This window comes from Mus caroli, unplaced genomic scaffold (genome assembly GCF_978045245.1).
Source record: "Mus caroli unplaced genomic scaffold, Mus_caroli_1 scaffold_13, whole genome shotgun sequence".
Taxonomy (NCBI): domain Eukaryota; kingdom Metazoa; phylum Chordata; class Mammalia; order Rodentia; family Muridae; genus Mus; species Mus caroli.
In genome coordinates, this window is record NW_028227268.1 from 100,446,487 (window position 1) to 100,471,753 (window position 25,267).

General features: G+C 44.4%; 1 protein-coding gene across 5 annotated transcripts; it reads right to left on the minus strand.

The window, feature by feature from the left end:
* Window positions 1-559: 559 nt before the first annotated feature.
* On the minus strand, window positions 560-23,362 carry Fam161a (FAM161 centrosomal protein A). Of its 5 annotated transcripts, XM_029483590.2 has the most exons (8): window positions 23,111-23,362; window positions 21,795-21,887; window positions 16,018-16,242; window positions 10,583-11,722; window positions 10,053-10,220; window positions 8,228-8,327; window positions 2,226-2,380; window positions 560-1,875 (listed from the first exon to the last, which is right to left on the minus strand). In XM_029483590.2, exons 1-8 carry the CDS (start codon window positions 23,290-23,292, stop codon window positions 1,752-1,754), a joined length of 2,187 nt encoding a protein of 728 aa, XP_029339450.1. In that variant the 5' UTR covers window positions 23,293-23,362; the 3' UTR covers window positions 560-1,751. The 5 variants fall into 5 exon arrangements, with proteins under 5 accessions (XP_029339450.1, XP_085685205.1, XP_085685204.1 ...); XM_085829079.1 differs by lacking the exon at window positions 21,795-21,887 and having other exon boundaries at window positions 16,018-16,238; window positions 23,116-23,362; XM_085829078.1 differs by lacking the exon at window positions 21,795-21,887.
* Window positions 23,363-25,267: the final 1,905 nt, after the last annotated feature.

Sequence of the window (25,267 nt, forward strand, 5' to 3'; positions counted from 1 at the left end):
GCAAAGGGTCTTTTCCTTTTCACTGAGCACATAAAAGCAAAGACCACCCAGCCAGCCGTTAGGAGCCCCAGCTGCTCCTCCGCAGGACCTGGGTTCAACTCCCAGCACTTTCACAGAGGGTCACAACTGTTGGCAGCTCTAGCTCTGGAGAATCCGATGCCCTCTCCTGAGAGTACTACACTGCATGTGCAGCACAGACTAGACATGCACCCAGGCAGAAACCCCACGAAAATAAAAATGAATCTTTAAAAAGAGATACAGTAAGAAAAAGGAAAACAAGCTGGGCGGTGGTAGTGCATGTCTTTAATCCCAGCACTTGGGAGGCAGAGGCAGGCGGATTTCTGAGTTCGAGGCCAGCCTGATCTACAGAGTGAGTTCTAGGACAGCCAGGGCTACACAGAGAAACCCTGTCTCGAAAAATCAAAACAAACAAACAAACAAACAAGAAAAAAGAAAACAATTACCAACCAAACTATGGGCAATATTACTGATTATATTTTATTATTGATTATTTTTGAAGTATAATACCAAGCTGGTTGGATTGGAGGGCTGGCTCAGTGGTTAAAAGCACACACTGCTCTTACAAAGGACACAAGTGTGGTTTCCAGCACCCAGTTCACATCCCTGGGAGCCCCAGCCCCAAGGATGCTGACACTCTCTTCTGGCCTCCATAGGCACCTGAACTCACATCCACATTCCTACACACAGACAGACACAAAGACATGGATAAAATTGTCCAGCAGTGGTGGCACAGTTCTTTAATCCCAGCACTAGAAAGGCAGAGGCACGTGGATCTTCCAGGTCAGCCTTGATCTACAAATTAAGTTCAGGACAGCCAGGGCTACACAGAGAAACTTTGTCTCAAAAAAAATCAAGGAAAAGAAAGAAAGAAAAAAAAAAGGAAAAACAAACAAAAATGAAACACTAAAAAATAAAAAAAAGCCAAGGATAAATAAATAAATAAATCTGAATTACGTTTAGGATTTTCCTTTGGCAAATTAGGATCACAATTTCAGCATATATAGAACAGTAACCTTTATCTCTTAAGATTACCACTCACAAGGGCCATAATTAGTCTATATATAAGAATACACAGGATTCTAAAAGTAGCATAAGTAATTTTAATACTTTATCTATCAAAAATAACTTGGGAAGATTGAGGGTATAGCAAATGGTAGAATTCATTGAGTTAAGTATGTGTGAGCTCTAGATTTAATCTTCACCAGAAAAAGGGCAAAAACAGGAAAAAGTAGCCATGGTGTGGATTTAGCAGTAAATCTTTTCAGTGTCAAAATTACTGTAAATTTCCAAATATCTACTTTTTCTGTAGCATATTACTTATTTAAAAATGGTTCTGAGAAAAAAATGAAAATAGTGCATTTAAAAATAGATCTTTAAAAGCTAATAGTTCTATCGATACCAATTTTTCCCTATCAAATGCAAATGTGCATTTCCATAACTAATCCATTTGTGACAGCTGTGGTTCTCCAACCCTCAAACACTTTGAAAATACAAATATAATCATAATCACAAAGAGCAATTTCTAAACTTCGGCGTGCAAAGCTGTAAGGTAGCAACCAAATCACTTGTCCTGTGGACTCAGCCTTTCCAGGCATGGTGTCCTGGGTCAGCAGGCGTGCGTGGGTGAGAGCTGTCCCCACGGATGCTCACAGAAACCCAAGCGCAGGCGCTGCAGTCCTGAGGCTGCACATGGGGAGGGTCAGCGAGATAAGAAACCTTGTGATTCGGATTCATTCTCCAGAATGTTCTTCTCCACTTTCTTTATTATCTTCCTTGTTTCCCTTGCAAGAGTCCTGGCTGCTGATATCAGTTAAATAGTTTTCTTCCCCATTCTCTCTTTCTTCTCCATAAGAGCTAAAGAAAGAAATGTATCAATCAAAGGAAAGATGTGTTGGTTTCAAAGGTTTGTGTCACCATCATGCAGGCAGAGTCCACAGGCTCCACCCATAGCAGGAGGACTATGGCAGCACCAAGTGCCTGATAACTAGTCTATCTTGAAACTTGACTCCTTGTGTCCCAATCAAAAGCAGGCCATTATCTTTTTTATATGTCAGAAATATAAGCTTGCTGTAGGAACAATGTGTTTTATCACTGTGTAAATATTTACATTATATGATAAAATAGTATAATCTATCTTACAACAGTTCCCAAGCACTCCCTTACAATAGAAAAGTCCCGAGTCTGGTTCCCTGCAAGTACATTACCTTTCTTTCTCCAACGTGCAGCTTCTCAGCTCTTGCCTGGTGAAGTCTTCAGACACTTTTCCACTTTGGCCTTTCTCTGAAACAAACTCCTCAAGGAGTCCTAGTGCTTTTAGAGTGTTAGAGTAACACCTCTCTGCGGCCATCCTTGCATTTCTCTACAGGAGAAGACAACCCTTTTTTAGATGAGAGCAAAGGCTATACATACACATTCATTAAGATGTATCGATTTAAAAGCACCGCTGAAAATTAAGATCAGCAGTGTCAGCGATTCAAATATGCATCTCCTATGACTGACAGTGACATGTTTAGACATGGACCTAGAGTCTCACACATGTGCCCCAGAGGACAGCTACAAGAATGTGTTCTTAATAACCTCCACAGTGAGCAGCCAAAGCCTGCCAACATTTGAGTGGGTAGTAAGCTGTGCTGTAGTCACACAAGATAAAAATGATGCAATGAAAATGAAGAATCTGGCAGATAACTTACAAAAACCTAACATTGAGCAAAAGGCATGTGCAGAAAAATACAAAAGGACACATCTAGCCAACTCAGTTAGTGCGTGTCCAGAAATGGGAAAAGCTGGAAACAAGGCAATGCGTGCATATCCCAAGTTAGATGTGCAAACCTCTAAAGTGGCTGAGCGCTAACCTGTAGTCACTCTTTTAAGAACGCGTAAAGAAGAGTTACAGAGACAAAGTTTGGAGCTAAGACGAAAGGATGGACTATCCAGAGACTACCCCACCCAGGGATCCATCCCATAATCAGCCACCAAACCCAGACACTATTGCATATGCCAGCAAGATTTTGCTAAAGGGACCCTGGTATAGCTGTCTCGTATGAGGCTATGCCAGTGCCTGGCAAATACAGAAGTGGATGCTCACAGTCATCTATAGGATGGAACACAGGGCCCCCAATGAAGAAGCTAGAGAAAGCACCCAAGGAGCTGAAGGGGTCTGCAACCCTATAGGTGGAACAACAATATGAACCAACCAGTACCCCCAGAGCTCGTGTCTCTAGCTGCATATGTAGCAGAAGATGGCCTAGTCAGCCATCACTGGGAAGAGAGGTCCCTTGGTATTGCAAACTTTAGATGCCCAAGTACAGGGGAATGCCAGGGCCAAGAAGCAGGAGTGGGTAGGTAGGGGAGCAGGGCAGAGGGAGGGTATAGGGAACTTTCGGGATAGCGTTTGAAATGTATATAAAGAAAATATCTAATAAAAAAACGGTAAATTAAAAAAAAAGAATGCATAAAGAACACTCTACAAAGAACAACAATAAGGAAACTGAGTAATTATCTACATGTGATTCGGTCCTAGTAATGAAGAGGCCGAGGCTGGGGGAGGATTAGCACAATTTCAAGGCTAGCCTGGCCTACATAATGAGTTCCAGACCAGCCAGCAGGCGTTTACAGCAAGATCTGTCTAAAAACAAACACAAAAACAAACAAACAAAGGTCGTGTGTCTGACTACAGATCAGAAGGCAGGACCACAATAGAGTGCCAGACGGCTCCTTTATGTACCTAACGTAGTTCTCCGTCTTACATGCCATGATATCAGCCCATCAAAAATAAAATCAGCAGTATTGTTATCTTTACTTCATGGATGAAAATTGGATATTTAGAGCTGAGTTTAAATCCCTTGAATGTCACTTCTTGGTCCACAGGGATTTCAGTGGCCCTTTTGTAGCTGTAGCTAATTAAGGGCTCACTGATGGAGCATTTAGAAAGGGCTGTAGCTCATTGGTGGAACATTTATACAGGCTTTCTTGGGCCTCTGTGTAAATCTTTATTACCACAGAAAAACCAACAACCTTCCCCCGACCCCCCAAAAAGGCTTCAGTCCCAGCAGCACTTGGGTGGTGAGGCAGATAGCCTGTTCCACTAAGCCAGGGAGGTCCTGTGAGGGGGGAAAAAAAAGGGCAGTTTCCACAAGTCAGCCTGGAGTCCACCAGCTTTAGGTATCTACATCATGACCAAGTTTTCAGCTTGCTGTCTTGATTTTGGCCCAATCTTAGCTCCTCTGAGTGGATCTTACAAGAGATCTGAGGCCAAGATCTTATGAATCTCCAAGGTTCACAGCCCAATTCTGGTGGACCAATATTATCCTGTATGCAAAGTGTGATACCGCGCTCAATCAATGCCCAATTAAGAAAACAGGAAAGCACAATTGCTTGATCTAGAGTTCTGCAGGAGAAGCTAAAATAGCAAAGATTAACTGTAAGAGCTAATACCATGTCCTCCAGGATACTCTGGGAGACTGAAAAGGACACACAACTTAAAACTTCTGTTAAACTGCACCACTGTCAATAACAATCATTTTTAAACAATGCAGGCGAGACAGGGTTTCACTGTGTAGTCCTGATCCTATGTGGACCAGGCTAGCCTTGAACTCATAGAGATCCACCTGCCAGTCCCTCCCAAGTGCTGGGATTAAAGGCATACACCAGTACATTTGGCTACCCTAACAGGCTCTAGGTTCAGAAATCAAATGAGTGATTGAGGAAGGTACATAACATTGACCTTTAGTATGTATACGCACACACACACACACACACACACACACACACACACACACACACACTACACAAAACATCTAGGTGAACTGAGAACCAAGAGAGGAATGAGAACTGTGCCGAGAGAGTACAGAGGTGACTAAAGCATCTAAGACAACTCTGAATGGCCTGAGAACAGTACGTCCTGTGCGTGCGTGCGTGCGTGCGTGCGTGCGTGTGTGTGTGTGTGTGTGTGTGTGTGTATACATACTAAAGGTCAGTGTTATGTACCTTTCTCAATCACTCATTTGATTTTTGAACCTAGAGCCTGTGAGGGTAGCCAAATGTACTGGTGTATGCCTTTAATCCCAGCACTCGGGAGGGGCTGGGATGTCCACCAAGTGGTAGAGTGCTTGCCTAGTCTGAAGTCCTGGGTTCAGTGCCCATGACCACCTAATCGAGGAATAGTAATACAAATCTGTAATCGCAGCACTCAGAAAGCAGCAGTAGAATCAGAAGTCCAGGGTTTTCTTTAGCTTTATAACTAGTTTGAGGCCAGCCTGGGCTCCATGAGACCTGTTTGTTTGTTTGTTTGTTTGTTCTTAATGCCATGAAGTAAGAGAATTCAACTTAACATCTATTCAGTTAATAGACCCTGTGACGTCCAAGAACAAGGACAAGATGGTTGCCCCGTAACCAATCACAGCACAACCGGCAGGGAGACCAAAACTAACTTTTATAAATGGGCAATGAACAAAGCTGCAAGAGAATTTATTGAATAACAGCTGCTAATTAGCAGCAACAGTCACAGCAAAACTTGAGACTTTGGGAAAAAATATACTAATTTATGTTAACAAAACTAAAATAGTGGCCACTAGATACTGACTTATCATTCTGCACTTTTCGGGAAGGTAAACCTTCTGTGACCATTCATGTTCATCCTTTGCCTTCACCAGGGAGAGCTGGAGCTGGGATGTCAAGAGAACCGCAAGAGGAAGGCACACCTACTTTTCTAGTATCAAAGGCCCCGCTCAAAAGGATTACTTTTGTCTTTTTAAGACAATGCCTGGGGCCAGGAGAGATGGCTCAGTGGTTAAGAGCACTGACTGCTCTCCCAGAGGTCCTGAGTTTAATTTCCAGCAACAGCAACTACATGGTGGCTCACAACCATCTGTAATGGGATCCAGTGCCCTCTTCTAGTGTGTCTGTAGACAGTTACAGTGTAGTCATATAAAATTTTTTTTAAAAAAAATGTAAAAAGATAACACCAGATCAGAAGTTGTCATTGACACCTTCGTTCAAGGTAAACGATGTTTGATCACCAAGGTTTGGTCTATAGTAGTTTTTTGGTTTACTTTTAACAGTTGCTAAGTGGAGATCGGCAAGTGATGGGGAAAGAATACTCCAAGAGAACAGAAAACTTGAGGGCCAAAAGAGGGAGGAAGCTGTTAGCTACAAGGTTAATTTGCTGTCAATGGGCCACATTCACTCTCTGATTTGCCACATTCTCTCTGGTCCTTAGGAACCATGGGAATTCACAGCTGACAGACATGTCTATTATGCTGGGGTTCATAACTAATGTGTCAAGATGATGCTCTTAGCTTGGGCTAATCCAGAAAATAAAATGTATAGTCTAATCTGGCCAATATTATCACAACTCTTAGGCTCTCCCATAGCCATACATTATTGTAGGTGCTGGGGACTCAAAGATTAAGCCTTCACCCTTAAGCCAATTAGCAGATAGGGAAGAGAGACATTGCAGATAATCCCCATACCTTGGTGGGAGGGACACAGGCAGACCTGGGTAAGGCTCATGACGGAACGTGAGGAAGGCCAAGACAGTGACTTTGAGCTAAGGTTTGTGTGAGTAGGAGCTAAAAAGAAAGCTACAGTCATCAGAGTATTCAGAAAACAGCCTGACTAAAGGGCCAGGGCGTCTCAAAGTCTGCACAGTAAGGGAGACAAATGAGCAGGCAAAGCGCTAGGGAGAGGGAGTGGAGGAGGCCTGAGAAGCCCACAGGGGGGCTGGGGCTGGAGCATGGTGGGTGTGGGTGTGGGTGTGGGTGTATTCCCAGCTTCTCGAATCCCATCCCTAGCACCACATAAAACCAGTTGTGGTGGCACACACCAATAACTCCTGCACTGCACTCAGAAGGTAAAGGCAGGAGTTACAAACAAGTTCACCTTGGCTATGCAGGAGTTTGGGGCTGAGAATCTTGAGACCAAGTCTCAAAACTCAAGGTTGACACAAAGCACGGAGGGGCTTTATATACTGTTCTGTGGCTTACAAGTTCCTCTTTTGTGAAAGGGTTAAGGGAAGCAGATCAACTCGGGTGCGGATCCTAGCTTTACCGTTTACTAACCATACGCCTCACTACTCACCTCCTTTGAACTCGAGTTTCTCCATCTGTGATATGATTACCTCCCCATCCTGAGGTAATACGACTGGGGGCTTAATCATGAGAACCCCTTGACATCACCATTGAACTTGGGAGTGAAAGGCCTCCACAGGAGGAAGGACCGCGCTAAGGAGGATGGCGAAGCAGAGAGATTTGCTTTTATTTTTTAATGCTTTTAGGCCTTGAGATGGCTCAGTAGTTAAGAGCACTTATTTCTATAAAGGGCTTAGGTTCAATTCCCAGCATTCATATGGTAGCTCACCACTCTAGTCCTACAGTATCCAATACCCTCTGATGTCTGTGGGTAGAAATGCACATGGTGCCTACACAAAACACTCACACGCAAATAATTTAACTGACTAAGTAACTAACTAAATACCCAATTTAAAGTGCTTTTAAGAGACGGTCTCACCGGGCGTGGTGGCACACGCCTTTAATCCCAGCACTCGGGAGGCAGAGGCAGGCGGATTTCTGAGTTCGAGGCCAGCCTGGTCTACAAAGTGAGTGCCAGGACAGCCAGGGCTACACAGAGAAACCCTGTCTCGAAAAACAAAAAAAAAAAAAAAGAGAGAGACGGTCTCTAGCTGGGCGTGGTGGCGCACGCCTTTAATCCCAGCACTCGGGAGGCAGAGGCAGGCCGATTTCTGAGTTCAAGGCCAGCCTGGTCTACAAAGTGAGTGCCAGGACAGCCAGGGCTATACAGAGAAACCCTGTCTCGAAAAACCAAAAAAAAAAAAAAAAAAAAAAAAAAGAGACGGTCTCACTATGTTGCATACAATGGTCATACACCCAATGGTTGAATTCATAAAGACCTCCCCATGATATCCCGAAGCCTCAACAGAATAAGAACCAGGCTGACTAAAAAGACCAGACACTAAAGCAAACCGTGTCAGGAATGTCTTGAGGTACATGGGGTTAGTGACATGTTCTTTATTGAGCTACAAGCCTTATCACATCTTAAGTGAAATTCCTTTCTTGGTGGACTGGATGAAGCCGCCCCAGAAACAGCATGTCTTAGCAACTGTAGGACACCGAAAGACGGAGCACACAGGTGGAGGCCAGAAGTACTGAGAAACAGAAAGCTGGTGATGGCCCTAACCAATAAACACAACCTGGGTGACTCTTTCAAACAACATCGGCCTCTTCTGCAGTTTTTCCTCTTGTTCCTCCAGTTCTTGCCAATATTCTCTCATCCTGGCCTTTTCACTCCTTCTAGAACCAGATAAAGAGAGTGGCATTTTAAAGGTCGGCTACGGAAGCTCTCCTAGGACATTCACCTCAGATGACAAACCAGGAAGTGAGAGCACAGCTCAGCCCAGTTCCTTTTCTAGACTGGCAAGATTTTCATAAATCCAGAATAAAAAGCCAGGTTTTGAAGACACACAGCGTACTGCCCTGGGAATGGTCTGGTCATTTTGATTTCCAAAGTCTTTAAGGCAAAAAGACTTCAGTCTTGCCTGAAAAAGTGTTTTATATAAAAGTATACAAAAGCAAGAAAGTCTGGTCCAAATGGGTATCTTAAAAAATATTCTTTAAAAAACAAGATCCTGAAACTGGTCAGTGGTGGCACAAACCTTTAGTCCCAAAACTCTGGGGCAGAAGCAGGCAGATATCCCAGTGTGGGACCAGCCTGGCCTACAGAGCTAGTTCTAGGGCAGCCCAGGGTACACAGAGAAACCTTGTTTCAAAAACCAAAATAAAAAGACCCTGCTTTTCTTCTTTCCCTAAATGAGATCACCTAGTGGGCAGTGGCAACATTAATTAAGTGGGAGTAGGTAAGAGAGAAAGTGGGGCTCATGAGAATGTAGCAACTGAGGGCAGAGCCAAAACACATGAACTTAGCTGTGCTCATCCTTTGGACTAGATCCCACAATGAATTAAACTTCACTGTTTTGTTTTGTTTTTTTCCCTCTGTGTAAGATATACTAGAAGCAACCAAGACAAGAGAGTTTCATGGGTACGGAAAATAATTATACTTTACAAAAATTATGCTTACTCAAAGTAAGTTGGTATTCAACTTCCTACAGGCAAATACTGTATTCCTAAGAATTTTTTTGCTCAAGTTCATCAAAGTCGGCTCTATTAGTGGGCTGGTCCTGTACTGTAAAGGAAGGCTCAGTGATAAAATAGATGTACATATTTGGATCTTAAAAGTTAATAAGTCATATTACTTACCCAGCTTTGGAGGGCCTTTTCTTGCTTAAGCATGACCATTTTTTATGTGTAATGTTTGGAACGCTGGTTTTCATACTCTGCTTTATAGAACTCTAGTAGTATTCTGTAAAGGACTGTAGGTGCTCTGTGGCTGCTATCAGCTTCCTCAGGGGAACAGTCATGAGGGGCAGCATGTACCCACCATGCATCCACTCAAACTGTTGTATTTGTACAAACTTCAAACAGACCTCCCTGACTTACCCAGATCAGCCAGTCTGTGCACAAGATCCTGGCTTTGGTCCTCACATGCCCAGCCCCCAGCACAAGATGTATAATGTATATATGTATGTATATATAATGTATGTATGCAATGCATGTATATATGCCAAATATTTACATAATTTATAAATAAGAACACACTTGCATAAATAAGGTTTTGTGCTGGTTTTTAAGCAGTTACTAACTATGACCATAACAAAGCCATTTCTGTTCCACATGGTCTCATGGTTCTCGCTATGGAGGTAAGTAAATATACTGACTGTCATTATAAGATGTATATGTGTGCATATATGTAACAGCTGAGTAGGAACAGCCAAAGATTATTTAAATCCATAAATTAAGATGCCATAGTATTTTCATATCTAGGTATCCACTAGGTAAGCAGGAAAAAAGAAAAGGAAAGGAAAGGAAAGGAAAGGAAAGGAAAGGAAAGGAAAGGAAAGGAAAGGAAAGGAAAGGTAGTTTGGCAGCTGATGTTGGCGTTCCCAGGCTCTTCCGTGGTACCTGAGCTCCTTCACCCTGGATTTAACTATTTGAGACAAGCTCTGGTGGGAGCCATAAGCCTTAACCCGGGTTGCCAGCAGTTTCTGCAAGTCTTTCATTCTTTGCTTCTGTTTAGTTAGGATCCGATTTCTCTCTTCTTCCAACATTTTCTTTTCCTCAAGGGATTTCCTGAGGGCAACAAACTAAGGCTTAATTAATGCACTTTAAGCCAAGGAGGACGTTGTCCAGCAAAGACTTAACATGGGATAATTCAAAGGCTGAAAAAAAAGGCCACCTTTTGACCAAAATCTTAATTGTGACCTTGGAAATCCAAGCAAGGCTGATGGTGTAAGCTTATCTACCTATCCCCAAGGAAACAGAAATCACATTTGTCTCTTAGAAGAATGTTCTGAGCAAACTATTTTTCTACCATGTCATACAATACCTTCCAGATAATTTAGTAAATCCAGATTTACCAAGCTAAAACCCATAGGGCTTCATATGCCAGTTCAGCAACCATGTGACAGGGAGTGACCGTCCTAAGGCCTTACCTGATGGCTTGCTCCCGCCCTCGGGAAGATGCAGTGGGCATCGGTGGGCTGCATTCACGAGGCCTGGGCTTTGGGTTCGAGCTTCTTCCCGGTGACTTGCGCCTAGGAGACAGACCCGGCCTGCGTGTTTCTCTCAAATTTTCTTCATCTGCTCTGATGTCTGCCAAGAGTTTCTGTCTTTTATCAAAGTCACAAGGGGATTCGTGAAGACAACACTCTTCACAAAGCACTGGGCATTTCAGAAAGCTGTATTCAGAGAAGGTTTCCTTCCATTTTTCTAAGTCTCCATCACGCCTCAGACACCTACGCCTGTGTTTACCCCTGGGCTTTGCAGGACTTCTGGGGTCCCCGAAACGTCTGCAAGCTGACCGACTGGGCCAAAGCGAATTCTGTAACAGATCTCTGGCCTTTGGCTGCATCCTGCTGTCCCCATAGAGCTCTTCTTCCTTTGGCTTGTCATTCGCAGCTGGCCTGTAAATAAAACGAGGCACAGGTCTGGCTTTAAACTGATTCGTTTTCCTTTTAGCCCTAAAAAGGTCTCTCAGCTGCTTCTCGCGGACTGCTTGCTTCTGTTCCTCTCTCGCAATGAACTTAAAGGGCTTCAGGGAGGCCAGGAGCGCAGCTCTGTTCCTCTCCCGGGCCTTCTTCCTGCGCTCCTCACTCTGCTTGACTAGATCCTCGTAAAGGGGAAGGAGCACGCAGGAAGGAACAGGATTGGCTCGGAATTTCTTCTTACACTCTGCATCGTCCTCGTCCCTCTTGAGCAGCTTCTGCTTCGTTTCCAGATCTGACCGAGCACTCAAGGCCTTCTCTCTCCGATTCTGCTCTCTTACCGTCATTTCAAAGGGTACAGGCACTGTAATCTTGGGTGTCAAGGATTTAGCTTTCTTCCTTTTTTTCTTAGCTGTTTGGGGGTCTGAGTCATACTGAATATAATCTTCAACAGAAAAGTCGTTCCACATGTTGTTTATGAGCTCCTGGGCATGGACCATTGCGCTGCTTTCCCCGGGAGTCTTTTCCTCTAGGTCCGGCAACCCCTCATCAGTAGTTGTGGACAAGGAGGACGACCCGTCTAGGTCACGCTCTGAAAGTGAGGTCATTGACAAGGCAGGATGTGAGCAGCTCTTTTCCGATGCAGAACTAGGGAAGAAGAATAATTAGGGTACACTTCCAATTTTATGTGGCCAAATGTTAAAATTACTGTAATTACAGACTTTCTAATATTAAGGTATAGTCAGCCAGAAGGGAGTAGCTGTTTAAGGGTCGTGACAATATCATTTTTCGTTAGAATAGAGCTGAAAGATGACTATGAATTATCTAATACACTCTCACTTTTCAGAGAAGGAACTTGAGTCTCTTCTGTCTTCTGAACTGCTTCTCCTGTCTTACTTTTATTCATCTCCTCTGTGCTTCCCAGAGTCACCATCTTGACCATGTCTGACCATGTTACTCCTACCTGACACTTTCATCTTTGCTACAAAGTCTGAACTACTTGTCAATCAATAATGGCCCCTGCTTACCCAGGGTCCAGTACTTACTCCTCCCTAGCCTAGTTATCATTCTAGAAGTGTTCTCGCCTGACTCCTTTCTCCACCATGCCTGCTGCTGTCCTGCAGGCCACTCCTTGCTTCCTGTATCCACTCTGCCTCTTATCTTTCTCCAGTTTGAACTCAGTTGGGCAGGCTAGTGCATGCTAATGGAGACCAAGACCGGAAGGATATGGGGTTCAAGGCTAGCCTCAGCAACATAACGAGAGCCTGTCTCTTATGCACTGAGGATTTGATTCCTAGCCTTATTTGGAGGGGGAAAATCATACTTATGTATGACACCTTTGTTGACACCAGCCCCTGAGCATGATCACCACTTCTTTTGTTTCAGAGACACTGGAGTGTCATGTTGTATTGCATGTCTACTTTTGAGGTTTGGTCTGTTGTCATGTATTGTAATGCTAAATTCTGTACCCGAAGGTCTAGGCCTCCAAGTGAATTCTCACATTTACAAATTTTTGTTGTGCAAACCTAGTTTCTCCATTTAAAACTATTGTTTAAACAAAATTGGCTACAGCCAATTACTGGAGGGATTAGAGGGAGGTGGGTTTTAAGTAACCTGGTTGGGGTGGAGAAGAGACTGAGAGGATGGTAGGAGAGAGAAGACACCATGGGGTCAGAATCTTAAAGTCATGGCTCTGAAGGCTGGCCAGTTGGAGTTGAGAGCAGCCCAGATGGAACACAGTAAGTAACAACTCAGCGTCATAGATAGGAAAGTAGATTCTAATAGCATAGAGGGTAATGTCTGCCCAGCTCTGGTGCTGATAAAGGCTAATTGTAAATAACGAAAGTTGTGTCTTTTATTGGAGAACTGAAAGGTCAAAGGCAGGGTAAAAGCCCTCAAATGAGATCAAAGTCTGTGACCTTCTTGGGGGTGTCAGAGCTCAAACAGCTCTGACACACAGACAATGTACAGTCAGCTGACCATCTAGGTTAGGTAAAGGATCAGCTTACAGTTTCAAAGGAAGCAGGGCCACAGTAGAAAAGAGCGTTGATGCTAGATTGCTTTAAAAAACAGAAATCACCGGGCGTGGTGGCGCACGCCTTTAATCCCAGCACTCGGGAGGCAGAGGCAGGCGGATTTCTGAGTTCGAGGCCAGCCTGGTCTACAAAGTGAGTGCCAGGACAGCCAGGGCTACACAGAGAAACCCTGTCTCGAAAAACCAAAAATAAATAAATAAATAAATAAATAAATAAATAAATAAATAAAAACAGAAATCAAGGGCTGGAGAGATGGCTCAGAGGTTAATAGCACTGGCTGCTTTTCCTGAGGTCCTGAGTTCAATTCCCAGCAACCAAATGGTGGCTCACAACCATCTGAAATGAGATCTGGTGCCCTCTTCTGGCCTGCAGGCATACATACAGGCAGGCCACTGCATACATAAACACATAAATCTAAAAAACAAACAAACACAAAACACAAAAGACAAAACAAAACAAAAAAACCCAGAAGCCAAAACCTTGCATCTTTAACGAGCTCATCTTTTAATTTTTTAAAATAAATTTTAATTTTCATTCTTTAAAAACGACTAGCTGGACATGGTGGCACACACCTTTAATCTTAGCACTCCACTGTAGGGGAATTTCCCTTAATTATCTGATTGGCTAAGAAAGATGACAAGTAGCCAATCGCTGGGCAAAAATGAGGAGGTGGGTTTCCGGGCAAGACAGGAAGAGGAGGGGAGGAGGAGGAGTTGAAGAAGATGGAGGATAGAGGAGGACAGAGTTGTAGTTGTTGGAAGGAAGATGGAGCAGAAGCGAATGGCCTGGAGAAACTGCAAGGAGTAGGGATTTCATGGCTGGGGAAGAAAGTGTTGTAGAGGCATGTCTGCCCAGTATAGGTGTGCAGTTTATAAATACACAACTGCGTTGTGTTTTCCTTGAATGGACTTACTGGGTTTGGAGATTCACTGCAACAAAGTTGTGTTTTCCTCCAATGGGCTTATAGTGGTTGGACATTTACCACAACACTACGCAGGCAGAAGCAGGTTGATCTCTGTGAATTCAAGGCCAGCCTCAATATTTACATAGTGAGTTCCTGGACAGCCAGATCTACACCAGAGAGACCTTCTGTCAAACAACAACAAAAGGCCCAGCTCAAGCAAAGCATGGTTGCATGTAACCCCATCACCTAGGAAGTGGAGGTGAGAGGATCAGGGGCTCAAGGACATCCTTGGCTATGTAAGACCCCCTTTCGGGGACCCCCACTCTAGTCTCCGGAGTGAGAAAGCACCCAAGGAAACACGAGAATCCATCTTGCTGTAATCACATGAGGCAGTTTAATGACGGAGCTCTGGGTCGAAACATATCTCACGCAGGAAACAGTGGATTCGACCACGAGGCTGAAAGCTAGGGGCTTTTATAGGGTAAGGGGCTTAGGGGTGGGGAATTCAGCATAGAACTCAGCATAACGACACACTATTGGCTTATTCAAACATCAGCAGAAAAATTACATGTACGTGCAGGGTGTCAGAGTTCTGTGAGTTGTTGACTCAGTTCAGATAGCCCTGTTATGTCCTCACATTCCTCTTTATCTTTATGGTCAAGCTGTTCCCAGGAATGTTTTAACTACGGGGCATACCCGGGTTTGTTTTTCTTTTTTTCTCAGCCCCAGGCAGCCTCTAGGCTCACAAACAACAAGCAATTTCTGAGTACTTTATATGACTTACAGGTCTTGAAATTTCATCTTTCTTTCAGCCACATTGCAAGTTTGAGGCTAGCCTGGACTACATGAGACCCTGTCTCAAAAAAAGAAAACCATGATGGCTCATGCTTGTATTCTCAGTACTTGTGAGGCTGAGGCAGGAGGAGTGCCCAGAGTTTGGGGCCTGTAGGAGCAGTTCTGATGCTTTGATTTAATAGGGATCTGTGTGTGCTGACACTGAAGGGCCTTGCTCCCAATTGGCTTTTGATCATCTATCAATAAAGATGTCAGTGGCCAATGGCTGGGCAGAAAGAAAGAGGTAGGACTTCCAGGTTCCCACAGGCTAGGAAGAGAAAAGAGAGCAGGAAGAGGAGATCTAGAGACTTGGGAGAGGCAGAACAGACTCAGAACTGTAGGGGAGATCTTCCAAAATGTAGGAAAAGGAAAGTGGCCCACAGAAGGGCAGCCCAAAAGTGTCTTGGGCAGCAAGACCAATGGGCTTCACAGAAGAGCAATTAAGCTGAGGGAAGATTCAGAGGTGTTGAGCTAGGAGTGAAGATAAGGGCATGCTAGCCGCAGAAAGCACAAAAAGAGTCTAGCCACGGAGCCAATAAAGCATTTAAAAATAAGCTTGTGTGTGTGTATCTTTCGTCTGTGTATCTGACAGAGCCGTTGGGTGGGTGGTGGCCTGTGACCAGCCGGGAGCACAAAGCAGAGAAGCCAAAACTCCCTCAACAAAGGCATGTTCTCAGCCATCCTGGGCTGTAGAGAGTATAAGATCATGTTTCAAAATTGGACCACCCTAAATATTTTGATACATATCTGTAAGCATAAGTAAAGCAGAAAAACACAGATGAAAGGACTGGAGAGGTGGCTCAGAGGTTAAGAGCACCGGCTGCTCTTCCAGGGACACAGGTTTGATTCCCAGCACCCATGTGGCAGTTCACAATTCTCTATGGACACCAGGTACACAAGTGGTGTAGACAGACACACAAGCAAAACACATTTAAAAATGACAATAAAAACAAACAGATGGCCACCAAATGACCCTCAAAGCAAGAGGGAACGTAGTAAAATGATAAGCCATTAAACATTGTGAATCAAAGCCCACCTTTATATATCATCAATAGGAAGAACTATTTAGAAGCAGATACTGTGGGATACTGTCTTCCACACTTCGTCCGAGCATTTATTTTAGTTCAGCTCACAAATGACAATGACAAACTTATCTAGAAGAGACTTACCTCGAAGACGACGCATCCCTGATCCCACCCCTGATGAGCACCGCCTGGATGTCTTTTATATTTAGCTTGTCCTGGTACATTTTCTCTAACTTTGACATGGTTTCTTCATGGACAGCCTTCAGGTCTTTGAGTTTCCTGAAATACTCTTCATCAGAGTGGTAAATATCAGAGCAGTTCGCAGTGCTCTCCAATGCCATCTCTTCATCCTTCCCAGTGACAACCTGCCTGATGTGAAGAGAACCCTGTTATCTGCTGTTTGAAACTGAATAACAAATTGACACTGATCCAAATGCTGATTCTTACAGAAGTCTCACTATGTAGCCTAGGCTGGCCTCTAACTCCGTATGTAGACCAGGCTAGCTCTGAACTAGTGATCTGCCTGCCTCTGCCTCCTGATCACTGGAATCAAAGGTGTGTGCCACCATGACTGGCTTTCATCCATTTAATAATGATCAGATTCCTAGGTAACTGACAGAAAATATTCATGTGATGTCACTAGCTACTGCAGAAGGCAGAATGGAGCTCAGCTACAAGGATCTCTCCAGGATGCCTCTGCTGAGGTGTGCACTTTTTTTGCCGAGAGCTGAGTGGCTGCTGCTTCTGTGCCCAGAGCCAGCTCCTGAGGGACTCCTGCCTTGGGGCTTTGATGATGTGCAGTGGACAGGGGGCAGGAATGGGGCCCAGGGACAAAGTTCTCAGTGGCTCTCCAGGCAGCCCAGTTGGGATGATCTTGGAGGGGAAAAGGACACAGGAGAGGGCAGAGGAGAGTCACTGCTGTGGGCAGCAAGAAGAGTAACGTCCACAGGTGGCAGACACTTAGGGCACCAGAAGAGAGTATGGAGTGATGTGTGGCTGGAGATTCCACACTGGAGCTTCTGATTGGGCTTCCTCTCCCCCACTACTCATCTTTCCCTTCTTCTAACTGACTCAACTAAGGAGAGAAAAAACTCACTTTCTAGAGCTGGAGAAATTGTTTAATTGCTCAAGTGTTTGCTATGGAAGCATAAAAAGCTGAGTTCAATTCCCAAAACCCACGTTTAAAAAAAAAACAAAGCTAGACATGGTGACATAAGATTGTAATCCCAGCACTGGGGAGGTGGGAACAGAAGGGTCCCTGAAGCCTAATCAGTGAGAACCTTCCTCAGATAACAGCAAGCAACAGCACTGAAGAATGCCATAGCATAGAAGTTGTTCTCTGGTCTCTGTGTGTGCATGTATATATACATACACACATACACACACAGGTATGTGCACCTAAACATACATATAACACACCCCCAAACCCCTCACTTTCTTTATAAATATAATTTTTAATGTTCTCAGTTGACAAATTTTAGATTATGTATGATGCTATGCATAAAGGGCCACCAACCACGGTTTAAATATAGCCTACCACCTTAAACATACTCAAAACCAAACAAGTGTATTTCCAAGTTAGATTTATTATAATATAATCTCAGAAAATAAGACTGTTTAGCCTTTCCAAGGGGAAAATTCAGAAGAGTCCATTGTGAATAATGATTTGGGCTGGAGAAGTATCTCAGTTGTCAAGTGTTTGCCTATCATGTACCAGGCTATGGGTTTTGTTCACATGGGGAAAGGATGGGATGGATGGATGGATAAATGGATAGATGTGTATTTTTAAACTATGTGCATATATGTGTATGGGTGAGTGCAGGTGCCCACGGAGTCCAGAAGTGGGTGTTCAATCCCCTGGAGCTGGAATTATGGGTAGTTTTAAATTATCCAGTGCGGGTCCTGACAACCAAATTCCAGTTCTCTGCAAGAACATCAAGTATTCTTAACCACTGTCTGTCTAGCCCTAGGCCTTTGTTGCTCTTGGAAGAAGACTCGTCTGATATTGTCCCATTTGGGACAACTTCAAGGAAACAAGTGAAAGAAAACAACTTTTCTTTAATAGAACCGATACGTAGAAACTTAACAACTCACGGGACCAAAGAACTATTTACTGTATGCCACACAAGGCACTTAGAAGAATTTTTATTTCACTGCTTTTGCAGAGGAACCAGATTCAGTTCTCAGCGTACATACAGTGGCTCACGACTATCCATAATCCCAGCTGCAGAGATTCCAGCACCCTCTTCTGGCCTCCATAGGTACAACACAGGCATGACAAACTCACACAGATCCACATAGACAACCCACCTCCCAATAAATATACATAAACCTTAAAAATTAAAAAAGAGAGCCATAGGTCACCCACCTTAATCCCAACACTTGGGAGGCAGAAACTGGCAGATCACTGAGTTCCAGGCCAACCTGGTTTATGGAATGAGTTCCTGGACAGCCAAGGTTACACAGAGAAACCCAACCTTGAAAACAAACAAAAGAATGATCAGAGTTCCCAAGGTCTCTGCCTTTGATTTGCTCCATCTCTTTTTTTTTTTTTTTTTTGGTTTTTCGAGACAGGGTTTCTCTTTATAGCTCTGGCTGTCCTGGAGCTCACTTTGTAGACCAGTCTGGCCTCGAACTCAGAAATCGGCCTGCCTCTGCCTCCCGAGTGCTGGGATTAAAGGCGTGTGCCACCACGCCCAGCTTGCTCCATCTCTTGAGGATGCTGGTGACCCAAGCTTGCACAGGACACTTGCTCACTCCTCACTCAAATGCCACCTCAAGAGAGTCTTTGTTGACCATCCTTTCTGAAATAACAACTCTCCCAACATACCATGAGCCCTCCTCTGCTTCCCAACCATCTACCCTATCCTGGTCACATGCACACCCAGGCCTGCCCAGACAGGAGAGTCAGCTCAAAGGCAGAGCTTGTTTGCTTTGTGCTTTTGTGTCCCTCCTTCTAGAAAGGTACCTGGCCAAGAAAACATGGCTGGTAAATATTTGTGGAATGAAAGAAGGTATAAGTTTGAAACTATGTAAGTTTTCACCAAAGGAAAATAGCAGGCGTTTCCTTTGCAAGGGTTGGAGTGTATGAGGAAACAGGTCACTGAAGGGCTGCACTGAGCTTACAGAGTACTAGGGAAAAGACCTACAACCCAACATAAATGAAAAATCTAAAACCAGGCTGTGAATGAACCTGTGAGTGTTTTATATTTATATGTCCTCTAGTTAAAATAGGGAGCAACTTTCAGGCAGAATATCCGCGGGCTCATTCGTTCTCCTAGAAAATCTCTTCAAAGGTCCTATCTCCATTATCTATACTAAAACCAGAAAGTCTCTGACCTGGAAGAACTGTAGGAAAAGGAGAAGGAGCAGCATGAGAAGAGCGGGCCTGGTGAGTGGCACTCACACTTGAGGATGCACAGTGCCCAGTCCACTGTTAACACAAGCGAAACTTTCCAAATAGGCCCTCCTAGTTTGCTTGTATTTTAACCTAAAACAGATGAATGGCTAGGAATTAACTCCCAATTCTCGCTTCACCTTCGCCCCCTGCCCCAGGACTGTCCGGTTTGCAAAACACAATGTGCACTGCTGGTCCTGTCCTCTCCCTTGATACTAAGCTTTCCGTGTTGTGAGTGCCACTACAGAAGAAGCTAATCTTCCCGAGAGTGGCTTGACCCACTTACGGATGTATCAGCTCTCCCAGCCCCTGAGGCTTACCTGGTGTCCGCACCATAAGGAACTGTTTGTATTGTAGTCTACAAAGTTTATCTGACATTCTGGAGCCTTTACTAACTTATGTTCTTTTCGATGCTGAACTTGGTAGCCCCTGTCTGTAATTCCAGTACTCAAAAGGCAGAGACACAGAAGGCCCCTAAATTCAAGGTCAGACTGAGCTACATTGCCAGTCTGAGGCAGGCACATGCATGCTACATGAGATCCTCTGGGCTAGGCATGGTGGTACACACCTTTAATCTCAACATTTAGGAGGCAGAGGTTGGCAGATTTCTATGAAGACAGCCTCTTCTACATAATTCCCCTACTCCCTGAGCTCCAAGCCAGGCAGGGTTACTCGGTGAGACCCTGACTCCAAAGAAGAAAAGGACCAGGAAGCAGAGGAAGAGGAAGGAAGGAAGGAAGGTAGGTAGGTATGGGTTTTACAACAATGTTTAATGGCATCTATGTACCTCAGCCTCCCAAGTACTGAGACTATAGCTGTGGGCCATTGTACCCAGATAATGTTTAAGATTTATTTATGGACAAGGTCTTGCTGTGTTGTCTAGGCTGGTCTGGAACTCCGTGTGCTTTAGGGTGGTCTCAAACTTACAGTTCTGACCTTCCAAATGATCTAACATTAGATATTTGAAAAAGAGAATATACTCAGTGGTTATCACTATAACTGCAGCTTCCCAAAACAATAGACAACATTTTGCGACTATTAAATACTAAATTAGACCCTGGGCAATATCTAGTGGATACCTGGCCTGCTCAGCACCTAGTGCTCCTTAGGCAAATGACTCCACTGCCCCAGCAGCTGTGTCTTTCTCTGCTCTTCCTACACACCAACTGCTCTCATTACCCTTTTATTTCTTTAGGAAAATAGAAACCACCAGAGGAACACTCGCTCTTCTCTCCACCTACAGAACTCCCCTCTAGGAACACTCCATTCTTCATTTTCTGGGGGCTGATGAAGCATTTGCCCATTCACCTCACTTTTTCTCAGTGAATGTGGGACCCCTGGGCCCTTGTTCCGGTCCTACCACAGTGTCTGATCCTTAACCCCTTTTGTCTATTAAGTCTCGTGTGTGTGTGTGTGTGTGTGTGTGTGTGTGTGTATATACACCAGAGGTCAGTGACAGGCTTTTTGTCCCCTCAGTGACACAGATACAGACCAGATTAGACCAGATTAGAAGTAGATAAAGGCAGGTTTATTAGGAGGCTGCTCTCGGGTGGGTTCACTGATCTCACAGGTGTGAGAGATCCAGGCCAAAGCAAAGGGATCTTGTAGAGTTTAGGTTGGGAGTTCTGCCATGCTAGCTAGGAGCTGGGATTTTGACCATGCATGGTCAAAAACTGAGCCCCCAGATGGGCACTCTTGGGCAGGCTGTCTGAAACTCAGAGACAAGGAGCGCTGACATGTTAGCCTGAGTATACTCCAAGCAGACGGGGGGTGGGGGGGATTTCTCTAGGTGGGTGGGGTTGGCAGGAGGGCAGATGAAGTTCCCCAGCTTGTGCAGGGGATAAGCAGGGGTTCCAGCCTAACATCCAATCTTAGGTGAATTCCCTAGCCACTTTCCACCTTATTTTTTGAGGTAGTGCTTTCAGCAAATTCCAGGAATCTACCCGTTTCTTCTCTCTCCAGCACTGGGATTATAGACAAAAGCCAACACACTGGGTTTGTATTTGGGTGTTGGAAACCCAAACTCAGTTTATAACAAAAATCTTCAGTTAGCGGAGCACTCTGGAACATAAGTACAACAATACAAAGGACAGACCTTTCTGCCATAGTAAGCCAAAGTATAAATCAATTTCCAAGTGAATTATTCAAGCTGGCAGTTGTTACAATTACTACTAATTTATGTAAATTACTCTAGAAATGACACCCATTCTCTCCTTTGGTTCTTAATAACAACTGAATAAGGTGGAAAACGGATACAATTATAGTCCTTTTATAGACAAAGAAACAGAAATCATGGCCTAAAAATCACCCAGCACATAGAAGAAAACGGATTCTGACCCAGGATCCAAGTTCTTGCCTTCCCTGGCATTTTGCCTTCTGTAATCTATGACAGGCTGTGCTGAATGATTATCAGGTATAAACCAGTCCTAGGAATCAGAGCTGGTCAGGTTCTGCTTTACTCTACATAACCTTGAAACATTTGCTACAGGCCAGGCATGGGGCCCCATACTCTTAATCCCATTACCTGAAAGGTGGAGGCAGGAGGATCAGGAGTTTAAGGTCATCCTTAGCCACAAATAGCAAATTTGAGGCAATCCTGGACCAAAGGAGACACTGTCTAAAATAAAACAAAAAAGCCGAGGATGTAGCTGTTGGTACACCACTTGCCTAGCAAGCACAAACCCCTCGGCCCACCCCAGCACTGCTAAGGAACAGGGGGTTGAGGGAGCGAGTGTCTGTCCTGGTGTTTTATCCCAGCAGTGTGCTGGTTTAAGTCCAAGGTTCCCGACTTTTAAAGTGAATAAAAGCTGGGCATTTTTATCACACACCTTTAAACTCAGGAAGCAGAGGTAGGCAGAGCTCTGTGTGTTTGAGGCCAGCCTGGACTACAGAGTGAGTTCCAGAGCAGCCAGGGCTATGTCTCAAAAAACAAACGAAACTTTAAAAGGATGCTAAGATGTTTTAACTGTTAAGAGCACTTGCTGCTCTTGCAGGGGACCTGGGCTTGATTCCCAGCACCCATATGGTAGCTCACAACTCTCTAACTCCCAAGAACTCTCATGGCACACACTCATACACATAAATCTAAAAACAAACAAACAAAATGAATAGAACAGATGAATGAGAGGGGGTGGTTACATTCAAAATATACTCTATGAAATTTTTAAAGAATAAAAGCATTGCTGGAGAGATGGCTTAGTGGTTATGAGTACTGGTTGCTTTTCCAGAGGTTGAGATTGTGTGTGTGTGTGTGTGCAATCTCCTCCTCCATATATATATATATATATATATATATATATATATATATATCCTTCTGCTAGAAACACATCCAGGACATAATACTGAAAATGTTTTGTGAAAAGATCTCACTGCACCCATATCATCCCTTTAGGGAACTGGGATTTCAGCGGTTTGTTTATCTGGATTGCTTCTCTGTATCTGGAGCATCTGTCCACTGAACTTCAAACACGGTTTGCTAATGGACTGCTAAAATCCACTACTAACAAAAACCCATAAAACACACTTGTCAGTACAACTTATCATCTGAGCTTTTATGAAAACTATGGGCACATCAGTTGTCCTCAAGGAGGGGGGGGAACAAAAAATAAATGTAAAAATCAGAACTAAAGAATTATTTATTCCCAAGATATACTGGAGAATAAATAGGAAGTAGAGTTCTGTTCTTTGCATACTCTAGAAATAGCTATTAAAAACAAAAAAACAAAAACGCTCTCCAATAAAGTTTTGCAGCAACCTTTAGTTGGGGCAGAGAGCAGGAAGGGTCTACAGAGGACACCGCATTTCCACCCGTCCTGCCCTCAGACCCCTCCAGGCTCTCACATTACCGACGCCCGCATCTGCCACACTTTCTTCTGTTCCTCCTCCATGGCCAACCCCGTTGCTACCAAGGACTCTAAGGAGTCTTCGCTTTCGTACTGGGCGACCCTTGCTCCGGTGATGGGATTTGCAGACAGGAGGAGGCTGGCTGCCGCCAGTCTGGCCTCCTGGTGCGGCAAAGCCATCGCCCCGCCTCCAAGCCCAAGCGCCCGCGCCGGCCCAGGGCGGCGTGCAGGCGCTGCCTCCTAGCTCACAGATCCTGGCTTGGGGCGAGCGGTTACTAGGGGCTCGGTTACTAGGGACGCTACAAGAGGTGGCGACGGACCATAACGCACGCAACGTCCTTTTTCACTGTCACAAATGCGAACCCCGAGTCCAGCTAGTGTCTAATGATGGTTTCTGATACAAGCCTGCGGTTTCTAGAAGCATAACTATCTGAAGCTATTCAAATGACTACCACAGCAAGCTAAAGTAAAACGCAATCTTCAAGCTAATTGCTCAATGGGAGCCTCACCAGCGCCGGAACAATTACCGATTCACTTGAATGACACCCAGGTCCCCAGCAAGGGACTGAGCTTGTCTCAGGTTTCTAGCTTTATTTCTGTCTACCTAAACGAGGACTTCTCGCGGCATACGGACTTAAAGCAGAAAGCGCGTTTTAACTAGCTGGATCAACATATTAGGGCACAGAGGGACAGGAAGGACCGGATGTTGGGTGACCACCCCAAGAAAAGAACAGGCTTTGCAGCGCGCTATTCAACATGGCGGAGAACCCGGTTCATCTCTAATTGACAAGAACCAACGGGTTGACCAATCAGAAGGAGAATACTTATTTGTCCCACCCTCTTTTTTCTCGACTGACCAGTAAGACACTAGACATAGGAAGTGTCTGTCACTCGGACCAGTGAGTGAGATGGGGTAGCTTGTCTAGCGGTTCTGCAGCTAGCTTAGTGGCAGATTAAAGGGGGCGAGAGCCTACAGGGACCACACCCTCCCAGCTCAGCCCCGCCAACCTCCTGATCGGCCTCAGGTTTTTGGCCACTTTGGATGGTTTTTCAGTGAACTCTCAGCCACCTGCAGCATAACACTAAGAACCCCAGCTAGCGCCCGTCCCCACCCTAAGGTTCCAGTACTTTCCACGTTATGCGGCACACCTTCCACAGAACCTGTTTCTGACGCAGTTGTTACCACCCCTTCCTTGTTCCCCCTCTGCGAAGCACCTATCACCTTACCTTCCCTGCCTCCTGTTTCAAAACGGTTGAGCTTGCCTTTTCCAACCGAACTGATGATGGATACTGGTTGGTTCTGAAAAGCTAGATGTGGGGAGGGATCCATAGCCATCTGAATGAGAGAATAGTGACTTCCTGCCAGCCACATGCAACTAGTTCTGTGATGGGATTTGGTGTAAACAAGACCTACTGACAGACTGAAACCCTGTAAGTGGGATGGTTTTAGGAACATGAAATAGTAAATAATGGATATGAAGGACATCAGTGTGTACATAGAATAGGAAAGTTTCGGCTGACAGTATTCTAAATTTGCAGATATCTATTAACACAGCTTAAAAAAAAAAAAAAAAAAAAGGTAGATCTGAAAGAAAATGGCATCATAAAAGTGCTTTTGCAGGCCGGCCAGTGGTGGCGTATGCCTTTAATCTTAGCACTTGGGAGGCAGAGACAGAGGCCAGCAGATTTCTGAGTTTGAGGTCTACAGAGTGAGTTCCAAGACAGCCAAGGCTGTCTTGAAAAACAAAACAACAACAACAACAAAAAATGTAATATACAAGATAGTGAAATGAATATGAATTCTGACAAAAATGAATGCCCATGGAATCACAGGACAGCTACACAAAGAAAACGAACAAATGTACATACCAGTTGATAATTTGAGTTTATACTTGAGTGTGATGAGAACAAAGCACCAAAGATGTTAGAATTGCTTGTTAGTGCTGGGAGAGGTTCTTGCAAACACAGATACTATTCTACTGAAAGCTTTAGCTTCTTGTTAGACTATAAAGAACACAGAGGACACATACTCTCAAGCTCTTTCTCCAGCAGTCTCTTAACTATCAGTTTTTAGCATTTGCATTGGCTGATTTCAAGGTTTTATCCCTAGTTACTGAAAAAATAACCTGAACAAGAAAATTGGCATTTGTGAAAA

Excerpts from the sequence above, each read along its gene's own strand:
- Fam161a (XM_029483590.2), bottom strand. The coding sequence starts at position 23,292 with ATGGCTTTGCCGCACCAGGAGGCCAGACTGGCGGCAGCCAGCCTCCTC. Across the intron at positions 16,243-21,794 it reads CTCCTGCCTCCACCTTTCAG|GCAGGTTGTCACTGGGAAGG; the intron begins GTAATGGGATTA and ends TCTTCACATCAG. Across the intron at positions 8,328-10,052 it reads TCCAGGGTGAAGGAGCTCAG|AAGGAGTGAAAAGGCCAGGA; the intron begins GTACCACGGAAG and ends ATCTGGTTCTAG.